This window comes from Scyliorhinus torazame, chromosome 20, assembly GCF_047496885.1.
Source record: "Scyliorhinus torazame isolate Kashiwa2021f chromosome 20, sScyTor2.1, whole genome shotgun sequence".
In the NCBI taxonomy this organism is placed as follows: domain Eukaryota; kingdom Metazoa; phylum Chordata; class Chondrichthyes; order Carcharhiniformes; family Scyliorhinidae; genus Scyliorhinus; species Scyliorhinus torazame.
Genome location: NC_092726.1, coordinates 23,789,236 through 23,813,995, shown reverse-complemented (window position 1 = coordinate 23,813,995; position 24,760 = coordinate 23,789,236). Strand labels below are relative to the sequence as shown.

The 24,760-nt window shown below is 50.5% G+C and overlaps 1 protein-coding gene across 4 annotated transcripts in view; it reads left to right on the top strand.

Annotated features, from left to right (window-relative positions):
• Positions 1-24,760, top strand: part of LOC140396972 (cGMP-dependent protein kinase 1-like) — an 85,166-nt gene that overhangs the window by 42,310 nt on the left and 18,096 nt on the right. For all 4 annotated transcript variants that reach the window (XM_072485970.1, XM_072485971.1, XM_072485972.1 and 1 more), the window contains 4 exons: positions 9,049-9,162; positions 18,626-18,731; positions 22,180-22,243; positions 24,221-24,298. In XM_072485970.1, coding sequence (XP_072342071.1) covers positions 9,049-9,162; positions 18,626-18,731; positions 22,180-22,243; positions 24,221-24,298 — 362 coding nt within the window. The remainder of the gene's footprint in view (positions 1-9,048; positions 9,163-18,625; positions 18,732-22,179; positions 22,244-24,220; positions 24,299-24,760) is intronic.

Sequence of the window (24,760 nt, the reverse complement as noted above, 5' to 3'; positions counted from 1 at the left end):
TCCCATTGATGTAGACAGGGGCATGTTCTCCACTATGCTTCCTGAAGTCGATGACAATCTCCTTTTTTTTTGTTGACATTGAGGGAGAGATTATTGTCGTCGCACCAGTTCACCAGATTCTCTATCTCATTCCTGTACTCTGTCTCGTCATTGTTCGAAATCCGACCCACTACGGTGGTGTCATCAGCAAATTTGAAAATCGAGTTGGAGGGGAATTTGGCCACACAGTCACAGGTGTATAACGAGTATAGTAGGGGGCTGAGGACACAGCCTTCTGGGGCACTGGTGTTGAGGATGATCATGGAGGAGGTGTTGTTGCCTATCCTTACTGATTGTGGCCTGTGGGTTAGAAAGTTCAGGATCCAGTCGCAGAGGGAGGAACTGAGACCAAGGCCACGGAGTTTGGAGATGAGTTTCGTAGGAATGATGGTGTTGAAGACCTTCATCTTGTAGCCCAATGTAGACATTGCTATAGACGGCGTGGGTCCGTGTGGCTAGCCTGGGACTCGAGCTTGATCCGGTACTGTCTTTTGGCATCTTTGATGGATTTCTTTAGATCATATCTGGAGTTAGGCCTCAGATCAGCCATGATCTCATTGAATGGTGGAACAGGCTTGAAGGGCTGAATGGCCCACTCCTGTTCCTATGTATTATCTCCGGGCTGGCCTTTACGAGACAATTACTGTGCTGAGGCCTCAATCATGTGACTCTGAACACCATACTGTTCTCCAGCCCCATTCTAACCCTTGTTATGCTGAACGTCTCTCTAATATGCTTCCAATTGATAGCCCACCTTCCTTGTACTTAACTCTCCAATTGATAACCCACCTTTCTGGCGCCGAAGCCTTCACAATGATTAACCCACCTAAGTATGGGAACAGTGTCAGAATTCGTGACGTTACGAGGCCAGAGGGCTGGGCTAATAATCAGAGACCTGAGTTTGAATCGCACTGAGGACTCGATTCCCAGATGGGGAACCTAAATTGGAAATGAAAAAGCTAACACGAATAACGGTGACAGTGCCATTGCCAGATTGTCATATAACCCCATTGGACGCACTAAGGCCCCTTAGGGAAGGAAATCTGCTGTCCTTATCAAGTCTGGCCTCCTAAATGGCAGAGCAGGTTGACACCAGCATCCCCCCAATTTATGGGCGGGTGGGAAAATCTAGGACTTGCCGGCAGAATCATAGAATGCCAACAGTGCAGAAGGAGGCTGTTCTGAAAGAACACGTCCCACCCACCCTATACCCAGCAACCCCAATTAACGTTTTGGACACTAAGGGGAAATTTAGCACAGCCAATCCATCTAGCCTGCACATCTTTGGGCTGTGGGAGGAAACCGGAGCACCCAGAGGAAACCCACACACACACACGGGGGAGAACGTGCAGACTCCACACAGCCACCCGAGGCAAGAATCGAACCCGAGTCCCTGGCATTGTGAGGCAGCGGTGCTAACTGCTGTGCCGCCTATTGGCAATACCCCATGAGTGAATGATTTAAAAATAAACTCTTACCTCGATTCCCCGACATCCACCAGCTCTGAGCAGCACAGACCGCCAATCAAACAAGGCCTCGTGACATGGGGGTGGAGGGGGGGTCACACGTTAACTGATGAGGGCGGTATCTTTATTTCATCTTTACATTGAATATTGTATTTGGTACCCACACGACACCATCAAGTGATGATCAATCAGCCGCTTGATCATGTCTGTTGCATCGCCCCATTCAGCTCATAGTAATCTGCCTGAGTTTGTGTTGGTTAATGTATGTTTTCTTCCCAAGTGTGTTTGTCTTGAAGACTTCCCTCTTTCTAATTCACATGACAGCCGTTGGCAGTCACAACAAGAGATAGGAATAGGCGGCAGGGAAACGTGAAAAGGATAATGGTTCAGTCTGAAAATCCGTCAGCTACTCCCTGATGAGTTGAAACTCGGCGTAACCTATTTTAACTCCAATTAGACTGTGATTACAGGACGGGCCAGTACATTTGTCACCAGAGCCTTGTCCCTTCCCCAGTCAGAATAGATTTAATGCACAGTGCCCTGTCAGACTGGCTGAGAAAAACATTATTTTTAAATTTAGAGTGCCCAATTATTATTTTCCAATGAAGGGACAATTTGGCGTGGCCAATACACCTACCCTGCGCATCTTTGGGTTGTGGGGGTGAAACTCGCGCAGGCAGGCAAACTCCACACGGACAGAGACCCAGGGCGGGGATCGAACCTGGGTCCTTGGTGCTGTGAGGCAGCAGTGCTAACCACTGCACCACCTTGCCGCCATGGCTGAAGAAAACGTGATGCATCAGTCCCCAGCTTGCCCAGACTGACGTGTGCTCTCTCTCTCACTGCTCCTTGCAAACATGCACACATAGGCAGCCTCGCCACGCCCGGTCTAAAGTAGCGGACCATACGCCGTCCAGTCTGACACCGCTGTTAAACATGTACACGCACACACACCTTAAACCTCACCATGCTGAGAGGATTTTTTTAAATGTTGAAAAAATTGCATGGAAACTTGCATGAAGCTCTTTTTCTCTCTCCCTCTCTCTACCCCCCCCACCCCCCACCCCCCCTCTCTTTCCCCCCTCCCCCCCATTCCCATCCCGATGGCCCAGAGAGGTCACGAGTCTCAGAATGAGTGGGTCTGCCTGTCGAGGAGAAATGTCTTCGCTCGGCAGTCCCTGAATCTTTTGGGAGCGCTCTACACCAGCAGAGCCATTGAGTGTATTGATGACGAGAGATTGACAAATTTTGGGGGGAATCAGTGGCTATGGGGATAGTGCAGACACATTTGAGATAAAAGTTCACCCTTTGCCTTGTTGAATGGAGGGGTTGGGTGAGGGGAGGGGAGTTGAGATGAATCGCTTCTCTCATTCCATGTGACGGTTAGGCTGTTCTCGGCGTCGCCTCTCGTGAGCTACTTCCCATTTAAATTGGATGCAAGGAATTGTGGGTTGATGCAGGAGAGGAGGTGCAGGCGGATCTTACGCCCCCTTGACCAGGAGTAACATGTTGTTAAGAGACTGGCATGCTGGCAGCACTGACAAACTGCCCACCTGCAGCTGAGTGCTTGGGCAATGCCGTGGCCAGCGGGTGCTGAGGTACAAGAAGAGTTTTATGTGGTTCGGAGAAGTTTTGAAACATGCCTCACCTAGAAGTTCAATTTATCATGGCCAATCCACCTAACCTGCACGTCTTTGGACTGTGGGAGGAAACCGGAGCACCCGGAGGAAACCCACGCAGACACTGGGAGAACGTGCAGACTCCGCCCAGACAGTGACCCAAGCCGGGAATCGAACCTGGGACCCTGGCGCTGTGAAGCAGAAGTGCTGACCACTGTGCTACCGCGCCGCTCCACCAGAATTTGTGATATTCCACCATTGCCTCATATCCCTTCTCATACCTTTGGCTAACCAAAATCTATCACACTTGTTTTTGACGTTAACAAGTTATCCAATGTCGAGTGTCATTTGCAGAAGCGAGTTCCAAACTTCTACCAACCTTTGCGAGTCGAGATATTTTTGTGCTGTAACTTCTGAAAGTTGCAACTTGAACTTTCTGAACAGCTCCCGGTCCGACACTTCCTATCCAGCGGCAATAGTTTATCTACCCCATCTGTTCAACTTAGTATCCAGAAACCACAATGAAATCACGCCTTGATCTTCTAAATTATAGGCAATAGTCTGTTTACAAGTCTTGATTAATTAGGGGATCAGGGTTATGGGGAGAAGGCAGGAGAATGGGGATGAGAAGCATATCGGGCAGCACAGTGGGCGGCACGGTAGTTAGCACTGCTGCTTCACAGCTCCAGGGACCCGGGTTCAATTCCGGCCTGGGTCACTGTCTGTGTGGAGTTTGCACGTTCTCCCCCGTGTCTGCGTGGGTTTCCTCCGGGTGCTCCGGTTTCCTCCCACAAGTCCAAAGTTGTGCAGGTTAGGTGGATTGGCCGTGCTAAAATGCCCCTCAGTGTTCAAAAGTTAGGTGAGGTTACTGGGTTATGGGAATAGGGTGGAGGCGTGGGCCTAAGCCCTTTCCAAGGGCCGGTGCAGGCTCAATGGGCCGAATGGCCTCCTTCTGCACTGTAGGGATTCTATTCCAAATCAGCCATGATCGAACGGCGGAGCAGACTCGATGGGCCAAATGGCCTAATTCTGCTCCTATATCTTATGCTCTATTCCGTTCTGTTCAGGCCTAGTCAGTACACTCTCCTTTTCCTAATTGCTCAACCATAAGACCAGGTATCATTCCAGTAAATCTACACTGCACTCCTCCCAAGGCCAGTTTATTCACCCTAAGGTGTGTATGATGCCTGGTACGGTCAAAAAAATATATATATAAACCAGAGCTTTGTACAGCTGGGGAATGACTTTTACCACCATCCAGCCCAGCGACCCCTCCCCTCCCCTCCAGACAAGGTTGGCTGAGAACAAGCGGACTCACGTGCCCGCATTGCAGACTGCGCCAGTTGATAAGCCACCTTGGAGATGGCTGTGAGTCAGCAGCCTCCACGCAGGGAGAAAGCTGTCTTGAGCAGGTTGTGCCTGATTGGGTTTAGGAGCACTCAGTTCATTCTTGAGGTGTGACGAGGGCGTGCGCCTGCAGGCCCCTGGACTACTGCAGTTTGAATCAAGGTTGTGGGAGGCCTGCTCACAGGTGTTTGTGACTCCTCACCCAGTCTTTGTCTGGACGCCTCCGACAGGCATGGCTTCATTCCACTTAACTGCGTGTGCTCCACAGAAGGATGCGACATATTGTGCTTTTAATGTGGGTGAATGTGCTTGATGCTGTCCCGAATATTACTCACTACAACAACATAAGCAACTGTTTATGTTAAGCCTTTAACATCCCACGGCATTACGGACCTTGAGCCATTGCGGAGATATTGGGCCAGATGCCCAAAAGCTTGGTCAAGGGAGGAGAGCGAGGGCGGTGAGGTTTAGGAGGGAGTTCCTGAGCTCGGGGTCCCTCGGGCAGCTGAAGGGACAGCCGCCAATGGTGGAGTGATCAAAATCAGGAATGCTGAAGAGGCAGGGATTGGAGGAGTATGGAGGGTTTGGGGGGCCTGGAGGAGGTGGAGAGGAATTTGCAATCAAGCGTAAGAAATTTGCAATCAAGGCTTTGCTTAACTGGCAGGCAATATCGGTCAGCGAGTCAAGGGGTGAATGCAGGGTAGGGAACGAAGAGTAGATGGTTTGCAGAGGATCATTTGAACACTAGTGGAGGAGGCGAGAGATATGATGGTGGAACTCGGGATGAAAAGTGATGCTGTGTTTCATTCAGTCGGTTTTGACAAGAGGCAGCATGTAGGTAAGCAAAAGGAGTTGAGAGGGGCCGAGCTCAGGATAGATTCTATGAAGACACCTGAGGTAAGGGTGAGGGCGCAGGAAGAGAAGCCATCATGAGTGATCTCTGGCTACCATTAGATAGATTTGACTGGAACCAGGTGAGACGTGCGGCCGCGCCCAGCTGGGTAGCAGTGGGGAGGTGTTGGAGGAAGAGGGTGCAGTCGACCATGCTGCAGAGGTCGAGAAAGACCCTTGGCACAGTCGCATTGGATGCCATCGTCACTTTGAGGGCTGTTTTGGTACTGTGGTGTTGCTACCACAGTGTGTCTAACCCACATGGGGTGGACAAATGACTGCGAGTCAACTTTGTTTAATCAAACACTGTTTTTTAAAAGAAAAAAATTTTATTCAAATTTTCACAAAATATCAACAAAATACAAAAAAAAAAGAACCCCCCCCCCCCCCGATACACAATTAATAAATTAACAGCCATCATCAGCACAAAAGCAAATATTCACGCCTAATCAAGAAAAACGAATCAGGCCCCCCCCCCCGAGTCCCCTCCCTCCCCCCAGGTTGCTGCTGCTGCTGCTGCTGCTGACCAATGTCTACCGTTCTGCCAGGAAATCTAGGAACGGTTGCCACCGCCTGAAGAACCCTTGTACCGATCCCCTTAAGGCGAATTTCACCCTCTCCACATCCTCTCCCTGAGCACCTAACACACCTGTCCTCACCCCCAAAAAACCGGCTCATCCTTGCCCCGGTCATGTGAGCCCTATGCAGCACCTTAAACTGGATGAGGCTGAGACTCGCGCAAGAGGAGGAAGAGTTCATCCTCCCCAGGGCATCTGCCCACATCCCCTCGTCAATCTCCTCACCCAACTCCTCCTCCCACTTACCCTTTAGCTCCTCCACCGAGGCCTCCTCCTCCTCCTGCATCACCTGATACGTTGCCGAGATCCTCCCCTCTCCAAACCACACCCCGAAAGCACCCTGTCCTGGACCCTGCGTGGCGGCAACAGTGGGAACTCCTCCACCTGCCACCTAACAAACGCCCTTTCCTGCATATATCTGAAGGTGTTCCCCGGGGGGAGCCCGAACTTCTCCTCCAGCTCACCCAGGCTCGCGAACTTCCTGTCCGCAAACAGGTCTCCCATCCTTCTAATACCTGCCCTGTGCCAACTCAGGAACCCTCCGTCAATTCACCCCGGGACAAACTGGTGGTTCCCCCGTACCACACCAAGGCCCCCACCTCCCCCTGTGATGTCTCCATTGCCCCCAAATTTTGATGGTAGCCGCCACCACCGGGCTCGTGGTATACCTTCTTGGAGGGAGCGGTAGCGGCGCCGTCACCAGCACCTCCAGGCTCATACCCACACAGGACACCATCTCCAGCCTCTTCCATGCCGCCCCCTCCCCCTCCATCACCCACTTACGCACCATTGCCACGTTGACAGCCCAATAATACCCACAGAGGTTAGGCAACGCCAACCCCCCTCTATCCCTGCACCGCTCCAGGAACACGCTTCTCACCCTCGGGGTCTTCTGCGCCCACACAAACCCCATAACGCTCCTATTAACCCGCCTGAAGAAGGCCCTAGGGATCAGGATGGGGAGGCACTGGAACAGGAACAAAAACCTCGGGAGCACCGTCATTTTAACTGACTGCACCCCACCCGCCAGAGACAGCGGCAACACATCCCACCTCTTAAACTCCTCCTCCATTTGCTCCACCAGTCTCGTGAAGTTAAGCTTATGCAGGGCCCCCCAGCTCCTGGCCACCTGGACCACCAGGTACCTGAAGCTCCTCTCCGCCATTTTTAGTGGGTGCTCACCAATCCCCCTCTCCTGGTCCCCTGGGTGAACCACGAACAACTCGCTCTTCCCCATGTTGAGCTTGTACCCTGAGAAATCCCCAAACTCCCTGAGGATCCTCATCACCTCCGGCATTCCCCCCACCGGGTCCGCCACATATAACAAATCGTCTGCATAGAGCGACACCCGATGTTCCTCCCCACCCCGCACCAGCCCCCTCCAGTTCCTCGACTCCCTCAACGCCATGGCCAAGGGTTCAATCGCCAGCACAAAGAGCAGGGGGGACCCCTGCCTCGTCCCACGGTGTAACCGAAAATACTCTGACCTCCTTCTGTTCGTGGCCACACTTGCCACCGGGGCCTCATACAGCAACTTAACCCACCTGACGAACCCCTCCCCAACCCGAACCTTTTCAGCACCTCCCACAAGTACCCCCATTCTACCCAATCAAAGGCCTTCTTTGCATCCATCGCCGCCACTACCTCCGCCTCCCTTTCCACCGCCGGCATCATTGTAACATTCAAGAGCCTCCGTACATTTGTATTCCGCTGTCTCCCTTTCACAAACCCCGTCTGTTAATCAAACACTGTTTATTCACACTCGCACATTGTTATAGTTAATCAATCACTCCATCAACACGAGTCATTCTACAGAGTACTAATAGTTCATACTAGACCTTAACTTAACTTTTGATTGACGAGCAAGTAGCAGACAGGTATTGGCCTTTATCTGTGTGCTGAATCCTGTAGCCCTTAATGCTCGGTCCTTGGTCTGGCTCGGGTCTTCCTTCTATTGGTGAGGTGATGGTCCTCCTCGTGGCAGCCGGTGAAGATTACCGTTGTATCGTTGCTGCTGCAGAGAGAGATTCTAAAGCGGAGCAGCACCGTTTAACCTGCTTGGATTTTGTGTCCTTTTGAGGCGGTCTCTGGGTCATTGCCAATCAATTGATCAGGACCCGATCACCCTGATTGGTCAAGTCCAATCAGTGGGCACTCAGCGGCCATGCCTGCAAGTGTTGGGGGCAGGTGGGCTTTCTGAATAAGTTTATGTGTCGCTGTGTCTGGTAAACAAGTGTGATTGACTGGATAGTTACATTGTTCCTGGGATGGTCTGGAGATGGCCTTTTCCCCATGTATTGCTAGTCTAGTTTGCTCATCAATGTTTATTTAAACTGCAACCTGATTGTCGTTAAACTTGGCCAATTCTCCCAGCATCCTATGCAGGATGCCATCTTAGGTGGCCGTTCCGCCACTGTGGTAAGGGCAGAAACCTGACTGGAGGGATTCAAACGTGGGGGAGTACGGATTTGGGAGGCAGAGACCCGTGCAGGGGCTTTGGGGAGGAAAGGGAGGTTGCAGACACGGACGAAGGGGGCCAAAGGGCTTTTTTTGGGAGGCGATGGTAACAGAAGTGAAGGATCGTGAGCAAGATCGATTAACAATATCAGCCAATGATGGGGCCAGGAAGATAGATCAGGTGGTCAGCAGCTGGACGGAGGGAGCCGATGGATTGGTCTCGTGGGCAAGATGAGCTGGGAGAGAGGGCATGAGGGAAACTAGGGAATGAAGTGTTCAAGGCTAGGGCATGGGGGAGCCTGAGAGCTCTTCTTGGGGGAAGGAAAGAAAGTTTAAACCACTTTGCTTTTGAAGTGTACAAGGTGAGTTTGTAAAAGGTGTGTGTATGTGGGGTTTGTCCATTGTATACAATGGTTTATCCGTGTAAGGACAAACCCAGTGGACTGGGAGGTTCCCATGAGGACACAAACATGATGTCTGAATTTTGCACTGAGTTTCCGAAGCTGTGAGAAGGTTGCCACGAGTTCACCGTGTCCTCACCCACCCGGCGTTGTTGTCCCGGCTGTGGGCAGCTCGGCGACCCGTCTCTTCCGCGCGTTGTCCAGCGTTTCCGTCCCCCCTGCTGAGTGACTGCTCTGTTTACCTCCACAGAGGGGAAGGTGCAGGTGACGAAAGAGAATGTGAAACTCTGTACGATGGTGCCGGGGAAAGTGTTTGGCGAGCTGGCCATCCTCTACAACTGTACCAGGACAGCAACAGTCAAAGGTAGGTGGTAACCGGGGAGTTGGGCAGGGTTCCGGCAACCAGCCTGCTGTCAGGATTGGGATCCTGAGAAGGGTAGTTGGTGTCCGCGGAAGCCAGGGTGGCAAGACGGAGGGCACCCAAGGTAAATGTGCATAGGCCACCAAGGAAGCCGGGGTCACCATGGTTAATCGCAACAGCTTCCTTCAGCCTTCGGCCTGTGTAGGATCTGCGGGAATGAGATGTTATGAAGGTTGATGAATGCCCAGGATTCAAACTGACCCCTGGCATCCAGCAGTGCCAGGTTACCGCGGCACAGTGTTGATCCAACTTACCACTGCGAGCGTCCCTCATCAGAGGAAGCCTGAGAGCGAGGGACACTCTGATTATAGTTCCCCACTCAATGAGCCCTCATTCCCAGACCATTCTTATTCAGTTTCTTTCGAAGCGGGTCTGACTTTATCGAAGACTGAACTTGCGTAAGTCTTTCACCATAAATAGACACTGCGAGTTTCCATGGGAACCATTCTTGTACAGTGCTGATGAGCACTGAATGTTCGGACTGGAGAAATGTTTGGTATTTATATTCGACTGCCTGCAACGTCTTCAATAGCAGCTGATTGAACATGCTGACGTGTGTGAATAGAATCATAGAAGTTTACAGCATGGAAACAGGCCCTTCGGCCCAACCAGTCCATGCCGCCCAGTTTTTACCATTAAGCTAGTCCCAGTTGCCCGCACTTGGCCCATAACCCTCTATACCCACCTTACCCATGTAACTATCTAAATGCTTTTTAAAATACACAATTGTACCCGCCTCTACTACTACCTCTGGCAGCCCATTCCAGACACTCACTACCCTCTGAGTGAAGAAATTGCCCCTCTGGGCCCTTCTGAATCTCTCCCCTCTCACTTTAAACCTATGCCCTCTAGTTTTAGACTCCCCTACCTTTGGGAAAAGATGTTGACTATCTACCTTATCTATGCCCCTCATTATTTTATAGACCACTATAAGATCACCCCTAAGCCTCCTACGCTCCAAGGAAAAAAGTCCCAGTCTATCCAGCCTCTCCTTATAACTCAAACCATCAAGTCCCGGCAACATCCTAGTAAATCTTTTCTGCACTCTTTCTAGTTTAATAATATCCTTTCTATAATAGGGTGACCAGAACTGCACACAGTATTCCAAGTGTGGCCGTACCAATGTCTTGTACAACTTCAACAAGACGTCCCAACTCCTGTATTCAATGTTCTGACCAATGAAACCAAGCATGCCGAATGCCTTCTTCACCACCCTGTCCACCTGCGACTCCACCTTCAAGGAGCTATGAACCTGTACCCCTAGATCTCTTTGTTCTATAACTCTCCCCAACGCCATACCATTAACTGAGTAGGTCCTGGCCTGATTCGATCTGCCAAAATGCATCACCTCACATTTATCTAAATTAAACTCCATCTGCATTCGTCGGCCCACGGGCCTAATTGATCAAGATCCCGTTGCAATCCTAGATAACCTTCTTCACTATCCACTGTGCCACCAATCTTGGTGTCATCTGCAAACTTACTAAACATGCCTCCTAAATTCTCATCCAAATCATTAATATAAATCACAAATAACAGTGGACCCAGCACCGATCCCTGAGGCACACCACTGGTCACAGGCCTCCAGTTTGAAAAACAACCCTCTACAACCACCCTCTGCCTTCTGTCGTCCAGCCAATTTTGAATCCAATTGGCAACCTCACCCTGGATCCCGTGAGCTTTAACCTTCTGCAACAACCTACCATGCGGTACCTTGTCAAAGGCTTTGCTAAAGTCCATGTAGACAACGTCTACTGCACTGCCCTCATCTACCTTCTTGGTCACCCCCTCAAAAAACTCAATCAAGTTTGTGAGACATGATTTTCCACACTCAAAGCCATGCTGACTGCCCCGAATCAGTCCTTGCCTCTCTAAATGCTTGTAGATCCTGTCTCTCAGAATACCTTCTAGCAACTTACCTACTACAGACGTTAGGCTCACCGGTCTGTAGTTCCCAGGCTTTTCCCTGCTGCCCTTCTTAAACAAGGGCACAACATTCGCCACTCTCCAATCTTCAGGCACCTCACCTGTGGCTGCCGATGATTCAAATATCTCTGTTAGGGGACCCGCAATTTCCTCCCTAGCCTCCCACAACATCCTGGGATACATTTCATCAGGTCCCGGGGATTTATCTACCTTGATGCGCTTTAAGACTTCCAGCACCTCCTCCTCTGTAATATGCACACTTCTCAAGACATCACTATTTATTTCCCTTAGTTTCCTAACATCCATGCCTTTCTCCACCGTGAATACCGATGAGGAATATTCATTCAGGATCTCACCCAACTCTTGTGGCTCTGCACATAGATGTCCTTGTTGATCCTTAAGAGGCCCTACTCTGGCCCTAGTTACTCTTTTCCCCTTTATGTATCTGTAGAATCTCTTTGGATTCTCCCTTGCATTATTTGCCAAAGCAATTTCATGTCCCCTTTTTGCCCTCCTGATTTCCCTCTTAACTCTATTTCGACAATCTCTATACTCTTCAAGGGATCCACTTGATCCCAGTTGCTTATGCACGTCATATGCCTCCTTCTTCTTTTTGACCAGAGTCTCAATATCTCAAGTCATCCAGGGTTCCCTACTTCTACCAGCCTTGCCCTTCACTCTAAAGGGAATGTGCTTACCCTGCACCCTGGTTAATCTCCTCCCTCACATTCTCCAGTCCTTCAGGCTGTGACCCTTTGGCCATACACAGGGTTAATTCCCTCATCACCTTGAGTTCAAATGCTGAGATTCCTTCATTCAATGGACGAGGGGCCCTCGAATCTCCCTCTCTGAATGTTTAACCCAACCACTGGCGTGGTGCTTCTGAAGGGTGGCACGGTGGTTGGCACTGCTGCCTCACAGCACCAAAGACCAGGGTTCAATTCTGGCCTTGGGTGACTGCGTGGAGTTTGCACGTTCTCCCTGTGTCTGCGTGGGTTTCCTCCCACAGTCCAAAGATGTGCAGGTTAGGTGAATTGGCCATGTTAAAATTTCCCCTTAGTGTCCAGGGATGTACAGGTTAGGTGGATTGATCGTGCTAAGTTGCCCCTTAGTGTCCAGAGAGGTGCAGGTTGGGTTACAGGTATAGGGCAGGGGGACTGGGCCTAGATAGGTTGCTCTTTCATGGGGTCGATGCAGATGGGCAGCACGGTAGCATAATGGTTAGCACAATTGCTTCACAGCTCCAGGGTCCCAGGTTCGATTCCCGGCTTGGGTCTCTGTCTGTGCAGAGTCTGCACGTTCTCCCCGTGTGTGCGTGGGATTCCTCCGGGTGCTCCGGTTTCCTCCCACAGTCCAAAGATGTGCAGGTTAGGTGGATTGGCCATGATTAATTGCCCTTAGTGTCCAAAATTGCCCTAAGTGTTGGGTGGGGTTACTGGGTTCTGGGGATAGGGTGGAGGTGTGGTCTTAAGTGGGGTGCTCTTTCCAAGAGCTGGTGCAGACTCGATGGGCCTAATAGCCTCCTTCTGCACTGTAAATTCTATGGGGAGTGATGGCGTAGTGGTATTGTCACTGGACTAGTAAATTAGAGACCCAGAGTAATGCTCTGGGGACCCAGGTTCGAATCCCACCACGATAGATGGTGAAATTTGAATTCAATAAAAATATGGAATTTAGCAAAGTCGAATGATAACCATTGTCGATTGTCGTAGCTTCACTAATGTCCTTTAGGGAAGGATATCTACTGTCCTTACCCGGTCTGGCCTACATATGACTCCAGACAATGTGGTTGAATCTTAATTGCCCCTCAGTTAGGGATGGACAATGTGACACAGCCTGCGACGCCCATGTCCCATGAACAAATTTTTTAAAAATTGATGGCCGTGTGTACTGTAGGAATTCTGTGGAATGGATTTCCCTGGGATACAGACATCTGGTGGGATCAAGAGAAAGCTGGGCTCTGTAATCGCTCAGTGGCTGGGAATGATCTTAGTCCGTCAGTGCAAGCCCGCCAAAAAAGGAATTCTCCATAAAATTCTCCACGTCGTAACACTGGGTGCGAAGTGCGGAGATATTAACGATTTCTAAATCATTAGTCCCGCTGTCCCACCCTTCTCCTTAGCCCTGCGGATTTTCTTTCTCCTTTTGGTGCAGATCCGGTTCCATTTTCCACCCTCCACCACACTCTCGTCAGTGCATTCCAGATCCTAATCACTTGCTGCTTTGAGAGAAAAACAAACAATTTTCCTCACCTTGTCATCGATCCTGTCGACAATCACAGCTTAAATCGGAATTCATAGAGCCCGACAGTGCAGAAGGAGGCCATTCAGCCCATCGAGTGTGCACCGACCCTCTGAAAGACCCAGGCCCACTCCCCCGTCTTATCGCCGTATCCCAATGATCATTACCATTCCATCTAACCTGCACATCTTGGGACTGTGTGGGACAGTTTCTCTCAGTCTCCTCTGCCCAGATCCCTCAGGTTTTGGAACGTGTCTGTCTCTGTCTGTCTGTCTGTCTCTCTCACTCACTCACACACATTCTCTCTCTCTCACACATTCTCTGTCTCTCACGCACATTCTCTCTCACACATTCTCTCTTTCACACATTCTCTCACTCTCACATTCTCTCTCTGGCTTTCCTCTCTCTCACTCACACACACACACACATTCTCTCTTTCTCTCTCACACATTCTCTCTTTCACACATTCTCTCACACTCTTACTCTCTCCCACATACTCTCTCTGGCTCTCTTTCACACACTCGCTCTCTTTCACATACTCTCTCTCTCTCTCTCTCACACACACACACACACATTCTCTCTCACACATTCTCTCTCTCTCACACATTCTCTCTCTCTCACACATTCTCTCTCTCTCACACATTCTCTCTCTCTCTCACATTCTCTCTCTCTCTCACATTCTCTCTCTCACACACTCTTACTCTCTCCCACATACTCTCTCTGGCTCTCTTTCACACACTCGCTCTCTTTCACATACTCTCTCTCTCTCACACACACACACACACACACATTCTCTCTCACACATTCTCTCTCTCTCACACATTCTCTCTCTCTCACACATTCTCTCTCTCTCACACATTCTCTCTCTCACACACATTCCCTCTCCCACTCGCTCTCTCACACTCTCTCTGTCTGGCTCTCTCTCTCACACACACATTCTCTCTCTCACGCATTCTCTGTCACACATTCTCACACATTCTCTCTCTCACACACTCTCTCCCACTATTCTCTCTCTCTGGCTGTCTCTCTCTCCCTCTCCCCTCTCAACCTGCTCTCAGGCCTTCACATCCTTCCCGCAGTGTGGTGCCCAGAACTGGACACATTACTGCTATTGAGGCTGAGCCAAGGCCCTTCTACATGCTCGCCATAGCTTTCTAGCTCGCTGTTCCACATCCCTATTCATAAAGCCCAGGATCACGACCGGCTTAACCATTTTCTCAACCAGCCCAGCAACCTTCAAACGATATGTGCACCTATACCGTTGATCGTGCTCTCCTCCTTTTGAATTACAACTTTCATTTAATATTGTGTAGCCTCGTTCACTCCACACTTCTCTGAATTAAACTTAATCTGCCCCAAGTCCCCCAATACCGCCAACGTGTCCACATATCTTCTTGAAGTCCATCGCGATCCTCCAGGCAGTTTGCAAGACTATCGGGTCATGCGTCAAGCTACAGCACTTTGAAATGTTGTTCCAACGCCAGAGGACACCGATCTAAGGTGTGATTGTCAGAACAATCAACGGCAGGGTGTGGCTTGTGGAGGGAGGGGAGTCGGTAGATTCTGTGCTGCTAAAGAGAGCTGCTACCTGCTCTTTTGCTCAATCCCGTGTGGCTGCACGCCACTTGTCCCTCTGAGAAGCTGACCGCTCGGGAGTCGCATAACCAGCTGAGGGCAGACTTCCGGTGACGGCGGGCGGGAGGCGCCGCACAATGGAGGGCCCCCGATCGGCAACGGCAATTTCGGGGCTTTAAGCCCGGTCCCAGGGTCCACGGAGGCGGCAGAAGCAGGGAGAAGGCACGGAGGAGGCACAGTGAAGACACAGGAGGGAAAAAAACCCTAAGAAAAATGTCGAGGGTGAGCAAAAAAACGGCAGAAAAAAAAACAGCTGGAGGTCCGTCGGGGAGTGGAAAGGTCACCGCGGGGTCACCAGGAAAAATGGAGGCTGGAGCACCAGGGAAGGCCGCACCGCTTACGGCTGAAGAAATAACCAAGGTGATGGCTGAGGAATTTGAAAAGCAGTTGGGGCAGATTGCGAAATGCATGGTGACGGTGTGGAAGGGGATGAGGGAGGTTTTGAGTGTGCTGGTGGAGGAGGCGGTTTCCCCGGTGAGGACGGAGGTGGCGAGCGCAGTGGCGGAGGTGCGAGAGCAAGGGGAGGCGCTGAAGGAAGTGGAGGAGACGTTATTGCAGCACGGTGATCAACTTGCCTCGATGGGGAAAGAGATGCGGAAGGTGATGGATACTAACAAGGATCTGCGAGGATCAATGGAAGAGCTGGAAAACAATCCAGGCGACAGAACTTGAGGATTGTGGGGCTGCCCGAAGGAGTTGAAGGACCGAAGCCGACTGAGTATTTTGCCGCGGTGCTGGCAAAACTATTGGGGGAAGGGGAGGATCCCTCCCGATATGAACTGGATCGGGCTCATCAGTCGTGGAGGCCTGTACCAAAGGCGAGTGAGCCACCAAGGGCAGTGACTCTGTGCTTCCGTAGGTAGAGGGTGAAGGAGAAGGTCCTGAGCTGGGCCAAGCAGAAACGGGTGGTGCAGTGGGCTGGAGCTGGTATACGTGTATACCAGGACTTTACGGTGGAGCTGGCAAGGAGGCGGGCTGCCTTCAACCGGGTGAAGAGGGCACTGTACATTTGCAAGGTGCGGTGCGGCATTGTATATCCAGCGAAGCTGAGGGTGACTTACAAGCTCAGGGACTTTTATTTTGGAACGGCGGAAGCAGCGGAGGAGTTTTCGAAAGCAGAAGGACTGTGGCAGAACTGACAAATTGAGGAATGGCCATGTGCCGATGTAACCTCATGACTGTATTTTCTTCTTTTTTGTATCACTGCGCGCGGGTGTAGAGATTAAAGGAGCCAATGTTGTATATATTTGGACAAGGGAAGGGACGGGACTTTCACTCAAAATGAGGGTTCTTTGGGGTGTAGGTGGATATGCAGGGTTTGTGTGCTAAAAGGGGATCTTTGGGCTTTCCTGGGGCCGGGCAAGTGGGAAAGGGACCCGGGCGGGGGCCTCCACGCTGGCCGGTTTGTGCCGGCCAGTGAACGGGAGTGAGGTGGGGGGAGGGGCTGCGGCCATCGGAGCCTGGCAGAACAGGGTCCGAGGGGTCTAGCCGGGGTGGAAAGTTGGGGGGAGGGAACCGAGGGTAGGGGGAGGAGTTCCACAAGAGTCAGTGGACGGGAGGAGCTGGAGACCTGAGGTGGGGAGGGGGGCTGTGTAGATTAAGGGTGACTACGGGTAATCCCTGATTCCTTTTTGTCATTTGTTTATGTAAACATGCGGGCTGATGTTTGGGGGTTGGTGGGTGGATGGGATCGTTGTTGTTATTATGGGGACTGACATATCTTGCTGATTATTGTTTATTGTTGATGGATGTAAATGTGGGAGAAAATGTGAAAATGGAGAATTAAAAAAAATTATTTAAATTTTTTTTAAAAAAACCTGCTGAGGGCAACGGAGACTATCGCCCGTCCCTAGTTAGCTGGGCCGAGTGGACTGTTTCTGTTTTAAAACTCTGTGTATGACAGAGTTTCGCTGGTCTGCCCAGGTGTGTGGGACCAAGGCAGCTGAGGTGCAGATCTGCTATGATCTAATTAAAAACAGTGGGAAAGGCTCAAAATGCTGAATGGCCTCCTCCTGTTCCTGTATACTATCCCTACCGTAGCTGGCAGACGAGGAACTTACCTGAGAAAAATATTTGAATCTGCTTATCTTTAACTGAAGACTGAAAATGTGACGGTTGGATCCTGCGTTAAACCAATTTGCTGAAAAGCAAACCTCACTTGCTGACCATGTATGATTCAATTATGGAGAGATCGAAAGATAGATATCTGGAAGTGAAGACTTCTCACTAAGTCTTCATCAGGAACACATCTTCAACAGGGTTGCACGTGACCCCGGCTGGCTCGGATATCTGACCTGTTGAATTAGCACACAATCTAATTTAATTTGCCTTTGAAGGCTCTGGAAAATCTTGCGTTCTTTCACTTGCCTTTCCTGGTTCCTGGCCTGCGGCTCCCGATACTCTGAGGGGAAAGCTTCCGAGCCCAGAGGAACGACTGGAATACAAATTAGTTTGGTTTGGAATCTGATGAGAGACTCATGCAGCCCCTGCATGGAGCAAACACCAGAATCGGCGTCCTGTTTTACCTTAACGATCAGATTCGCAGCATTTTGCCCTCTGGGGAGCAAAGGGGAGAGGTTTCAGAGCTGGACGCCTGAAAATAGATTGTTTTTATTTATTTATTTAATTGAGGGGACCCGATTCTTTTTTTTTTCTAATTAAGGGGCAATTTAACGTGGTCAATTCACCTTCCCTGCACATTGTTTTGGGTTGAAAGAGAAAATGCTGGAAAATCTCAGCAGGTCTGGCAGCATCTGGAGGGCGAGAAAAGAGCGAACGTTTCGAGTCCAATGACTCCTTGTCAAAGCTTTGACAAAGAGTCATCAGACTCGAAACGTTCGCTCTTTTCTCTCCCTACAGATGCTGCCTGACCTGCTGAGATTTTCCAGCATTTTCTCTTTCATTTCAGATTCCAGCATCTGCAGTAATTTGCTTTTATCCATCATTTTGGGTTGTGGGGGTGAGACCCACACAGACACAGGAAGAATGTGCAAACTCCACACAGACAGTGACCCGGGGCCAGGATCGAACCTGGGCCCTCAGTGCCATAAGACAGCAGTGCTAACCACTGCGCCGTCCTGAAAATAAATTAACAAAACATAATCTGGATATCCCAGCTGGCTCTCTGCCCCTCTTCAGGTCACCCCTTACAGCCTACATCTGTGTGCAACCTTCCGATCATCTGCCTGCTATCTCTTCAGTGCAATGTCGCATTTTGGGAATTACCTTGGGGTGTTTTGCTTCATTAAAGGTGGTGCGTAAATGTGAATGCTTGCATTGATACAAGGGGAGTAAGACCAAGGAACTTAAACGCACTCCCTCACGTGCCGTGCTTGCAGTACCCTGCTTTATCTATTGCGATAGCATGGCCCCTTTAAGGGCCGAGAGGCCAGTTCTGGTCCTATGGGTCGAAGCGTGCGATCCTGAACCTATCGGGCACTAGGGCCCGGACCTCGGGTCGGGGGGAACCATCAGACTAAGCCCGGGGATTGGTGGGACTTGACCTGTGTTAGTGTTGTGTGCATTCCAATGTAGACATATTGGAGAATGACAGACTGGTATCCGTGCGGTTTTAGACATGTTATTTTTCTCATTTGCTTCGCAGCCCTCACCAACATCAAGCTCTGGGCCATCGACCGGCAATGTTTCCAAACGATTATGATGCGGACAGGGCTGATAAAACATGCCGAGCACATGGAGTTCCTCAGAAGGTGAGTGAGTGGAACTTGACGCCTGTGCCATGTGTCCAATGCATTCTGGGCCCTGTCCTGATTGCACCCCAGGCACAAAGCTTCACTCTCCTTCAGCTCCTAATTGTTTCAGTGGGCTCCACTGGCCGAGCCCAGCATTTACTGCCCATCCCCAATTTCCCCTCGAGAAGGTGGGGGTGAGCCGCCATCTTGAGCCGCTGCAGTCCGTGTGGTGTAGGTACACCCACCGTGCTGTTAGGGAGGGAGTTCCAGGATTCTGACCCAGCGACAGTGAAGGAACGGCCGATATATTTCCAAGTCGGGGTGGTGAGCGACTTGGAGGGGAACCTCCAGGTGGTGGGGTTCCCAGGTATCTGCTGCTCTTGTCCTTCTAGATGGTAGAGGCCGTGGGTTTGGAATGTTGCCTAAGGAGCCTTGGCGAGTTGCTGCAGTGCATCTTGTAGATGGGACACACGGCTGCTGTTCTGAGTTTTATGTTCTTTTGCTAATTCCCAGGGTTAAGACTGGAACAGCTGCTAAAATCTGAAGGAAAGCTGACTTTTCCACTCCAGCTCCCCCCTCCCTGATGCTGGTTTATCTGTGCCACTCCCATTCCCCACCCAAATACAAACACACACCCAAAACACAAATGCACACATGTACACACAAACCTATACACACACATATATACACACACATACATATACACACACATACTCAGTTATCCAGACATGCATGCATACAGACACACATACATACACACACACAAACACATACACACACACATCCATACATACACACGCACACAGACGCACACACGCACACGCACACATACACACACTCACACACATACGCATGCACACACATACAAACGCACATATATACACACACACATGCAAAAACACATGCACACAAACACGCATACACACACATACATACATACACTCATATCCATACATACAAATGCACGCATACACACTCGCATACACACACATACGCATGCACACACAACGCACATATATACACACACATGCAAAAACACACATATGGACACATATACATATGTACACACGCACATACACATGTAAATATACAAACACACACACACGTTGCGACAAGGTGACACAGTAGTCAGCACTGCTGCCTCACGGCGCCGAGGTCCCAGGTTCGATCCCGGCTCTGGGTCACTGTCCATGTGGAGTTTGCACATTCGCCCCGTGTCTGCGTGGGTCTCACCCCCACAACCCAAAGATGTGCAGGGTAGGTGGATTGGCCACGCTAAATTGCCCCTTAATTGGAAAAAATGAATTGGGTACTTAAAACATTTTTTGTAAATGAAATATTCACATTCTTCAATATCATCAGGCAAGGTGAAGATTTGTGGGGACTAATAAGTAATTCAGAGACAGAAAAGGGAAGATCCACTTGAAAGAATCTTTACCCAGGAGAAAAGGGTTTGATGACCATCACAGAGATGCCCAAACCATTTTGACAGAGAGTTGGATTTCCATTACCGATCAGTCAGAGCTGCTCAACATCACCTCCTCTTCACGCTGTGAACCGCATTCTGTGTCCTTCTCACAGCAGGCCAGCCCTTCCAGCTTGCAATGCACCAATCTTTCTTCACAACCTCATTCTGAAGCCCACAAGGAGCAGATCGAAGGGTGCTCACGCCTAAGCGGAGAATGGTTTTCAAGTAACACCAACATTCACAAGGATGAGGGAGTACCACACACCAGAGAGGGCACAGTCTCCTGAAAGAACACACGTGTTGAGGCAAACAGTAAACCTGCATTGCCAAACCCGTGACTGAGTCCATGCTATAGACCATTGGTTCTTCCAACAATTATAAAGCGCCTTTACCACAGTAAAGTTCTCCAATCTGCTGTGCAAACCAACACTAATTGTTGAACTGCCTGATCACAGAGACGGGTTGCAAGGAATAAAGGAGTAGGAGAGGTTTGGGGAGGGAATTTAGGGTCTTAGCAGCTGGAGTTAGGGCCATCAGTGGTGGTGGTGGGGGGAGGGCAAGGCCAGAATTGGGGGCGAACAGAGGAAAAAGGCTAATTGAAAGTAATTGGCAAAAGAACCAGGGGTAACGAGAGGACAAACTCAGGGCCACAGGAAAAGGCAGGCGTGTGGGACGAGTGATGTCACCCTTCGAGTGAGCTGGCACCCACACGGCGCTGAATGACCTTCCTCTGTGCCGTAACTATTCCCAAATTCTACAATCTTGAAGGGTTGGACTCCTGCAAAAGCCACAGAAACAGGGAGGTGCGAGGCCAGAGGGATCTGAACCCATGGACGAGAGTTTTAACTTTGGGACGTTTGTGGTCCCGGAGCCAGTGGTTTAGCACTGCTGCCTCACAGCGCCAGGGACCCGGGTTCGATTCCAGCCTCGGGTGTCTGTCTATGTGGAGTCTGCACGTTCTCCCCGTGTGTGCTCCGGTTTCCTCCCACAGTCCAAAGATGTGCAGGTTAGGTGGATTGGCCATGCTCAAATTGCCCCTTAGTGTCCAAACGTCAGGTGAGGTTACAGGGATAAGGTGGGGGAGCGGGCCATGGCAGATTGCTCTTTTGGAGGATCGGCGCAGACTCAATGGCCTCCTTCTACGCTGTAGGGATCCTATGATTCGATGACCGGGTGAGCAGAATTGTGTGTGACTCAGACGGCAGAGATGTGAATGTTTCAGGCTGGGTGGCAGCTGGGCTTGGAGCTGGGCATTATGGACAGGGGGTCTGGTCAGCTCTCACTCGGGACACGCAGTGCACGGTCACCGCATATACTCATCAATGTCCACAGAAACGTACTCACAGGTGCTCACTGTGTGGGTCTGCTCAGAAAGCCACAGGTCGCTGCAGGCTCTATTTTTTTTTCTGCCTGCATCCAATTCTTGAGGGGCTCTGACCTATGGATTATCTGTCAGGTCCACACCCCTCTGTGCATTGCAGCGTCATCACCAGTCGCTAAGTTGTGCAATAAATAATCAGCCAGGCAGAGCAACTAGTCCAACAAAGCAAACTAGTTCACTTCTCTCTCTCTTTGCAAACCTGTCCCAATTTATTATCTTTTCATTTTATATTCTCGCATTCTCTCCCATCTTTTCTCCCTCCTCTCACACCGTCAGGGTCCCACCTGCTCGCACCGCTACTGCAACGCAGGTTCTGTCTGAGGCTGGACTGGTTGTAAGGAGGAGACAGAGAGTGACGGAGCCAGATCCAGACAGGTGGCTCCTTGGCGGTTCAAGATGGTCTTGATACGTATCAAAGGGTGAAATGGTTCTGTTACTGGGAATTGGCTGTTTCCTCCAATGTTAACCAGAAAGTCATGACTTTGAAATGTGCAGTTTGTAACAACGCGGTTTAATTGCAGCATCGCTCATGGTGTTTCCTGTCTCTGATAAGATGCTTGTGATAAGAGAGACATGGTGAATGCTCGTTCACACTCACCCTCTTTTTCTCTCCACAGTGTCCCCTCGTTTAGCAACCTTCAGGAGGAAGTTCTGAGTAAACTCGCTGACATGCTGGAGGAGGTACTGATGAGGTCCAGTGATCCCCTTCTCCCCCCCCCCCCCCCCCCCCCCAGTATTCTGCCGCCCAGCCTCAACTGGGACTGCATCATGTCAGCACCTTGAGTAGGGGAGCATCCTTAACCATCTCTGCACATTGGGCATGTGCTCCGTAAGCGAGCCAGCCCTCCACTGTCTGTCTGAAACTGGTTACTTTAACCTGACACAGACTGGACAGATTTACAGAGAAAGTTTCAGGGTCCTTCCCAACACAGTGCACTACATTCCAGGTGGCTGCACCTCTCCACAATGTGCCAGCAGACGGTTCAGAAGGCCAAGTTGAGGGCTGCATTTGAGCGAACGACGGGAAGGGGCTCATTTTAAAAGGGGGAGCGGTGTCCGAGGGCTGGAAGGTTTATTGAGGAAAACCCCCTGAAGGGAGATAGCAATGGAATTCTGGCTGATTATATCTCCCCTGTTAACCCTGACATTGTGGTGTCCTCGATATCTGATTTAGGATTTGTTCCTCCTGTGTTTTAGGTTAGTTTATACAGCAGTTTAGTCCGTGGTATTGTTTATACATGACCGTATGTGTTCAAAACAAGCCTATCGTGCAAGAGAATGTGCAGCAGCTAATTCAGCCTGAATGTCCCTTCAAGGTCACAAACTGTGATTACTCCGAGAGCCTGAATGGAAATGTGGGTCCGTTCAATGCTCGATTGGCGCATTTGCAGGCTCGCCCTTATTTAAAAAAGATATAATTTTAGACTTTCTGATTCCTGAGCCAGCCAGGTATTTTCTGTTGCTAGACGTCCTGCAGTATGGAAGCCCTACAGTGCAGAAGGAGGCCATTCGGTCCATCGATTCTGCCTGGTTCTCTGAAAGAGCACCTCGGCCCATTCCCCCCGCCCTACCCCATAACCCCTAATCCCACCTAACCGGCACATCTTTGGACTGTGGGAGGAAACCGGAGCACCCGGAGGAAACCCACGCACACACGGGGGAGAACGTGCAGACTCCGCACAGACAGTGACCCAAGCCGGGACTTGAACCCGGGGCCCTGGTGCTGTGAGGCAGCAGTGCTAACCACTGTGCTGCCGTGTTTTAAAATCTAACACAAAGAGGGTGTCCATGAAGGTGGGACACCCAAAACGAAATTAATAATCACCATTAATAAGCCACTGAATGGCTTTACTAGCCACCCCGAACAGGTGCCGGAATGTGGCGACTAGGGGCTTTTCACGGTAACTTCATTTGAAGCCTACTTGTGATAATAAGCGATTTTCATTTCATTCACTTGCGAGGTCCTATGACAAATGTCACCACCTCCTATCTCTGTAACCTCGTGTGTCCCCAAAACCTTCCAAGATCTCTGCGTTCCTCCAATCACGGCCTCTTGTGCATCCACCGCTCCCTTCATTTCACCACCGGCGACAATGTCATCCACCAAAGGTCTAAGCTCTCTAATCCCTTCCAAACCTCTCCTCCTGGATAACGCTCCTGAAAACCTTGTTACCGGTCCTAATATTCCCTGATGCGGCTCAGTATTCGTCTCACCTTTTTCCTCCCCTCACTCCAACAGCGACTAAACATCTATCCATCCCCCTCCTGAATAGCTCAAATAGTTGCACGTCCTTTTTTGAGGGATGATCCGGGTGTCCGGTCCTCGTTGGTCTGAGGAAACTATTCCTGATTTCCCTTCTGTATGGCCTTACGCATAATTTTAAATGAAGCCTCTTTCGCACCCTGAGGAACTATGTTCCCTGTATCGCGTCCTTTCAACCTGTAGAACATCTTGATCAGATCACCTCGACGCTCAAGGGGACACAATCCATGTTTATATCACAAGTTGAAGAGTTGGGCCTCATTTGCTGCTCACACTCCACGGATCGGAGTTCCACCATCGGTTTTCACTCCGTATTACTCTGGGTAGTGACCCCATTGAGAGGGGGGAATGAGCTCAGCCCGTTGACATTGTGATATTCTCACGTTACTTTGCAGACTCATTATGAAGAGGGTGACTACATCGTCAGGCAGGGCGCCAGTGGAGACACTTTCTTTATCATCAGCAAGGGAAAGGTAAGTGTGGCTTCAGTGACAGGAATCACACCCGGGCAGCACACAGCAGGTACCAGCTCACACCCGGGCAACACACAGCAGATACCAGCTCACACCCGGGCAACACACAGCAGGTACCAGCTCACACCCGGGCAACACACAGCAGATACCAGCTCACTCCCGGGTAACACAGCAGATACCAGCTCACACCCGGGCAACACACAGCAGGTACCAGCTCACACACGGGTAACACGCAGCAGATACCAGCTCACACACGGGTAACACACAGCAGATACCAGCTCACACCCGGGCAGCACACAGCAGATACCAGCTCACACCCGGGCAACACACAGCAGATACCAGCTCACACCCGGGCAACACACAGCAGATACCAGCTCACACACGGGTAACACGCAGCAGATACCAGCTCACACCCGGGCAACACACAGCAGATACCAGCTCACACACGGGTAACACGCAGCA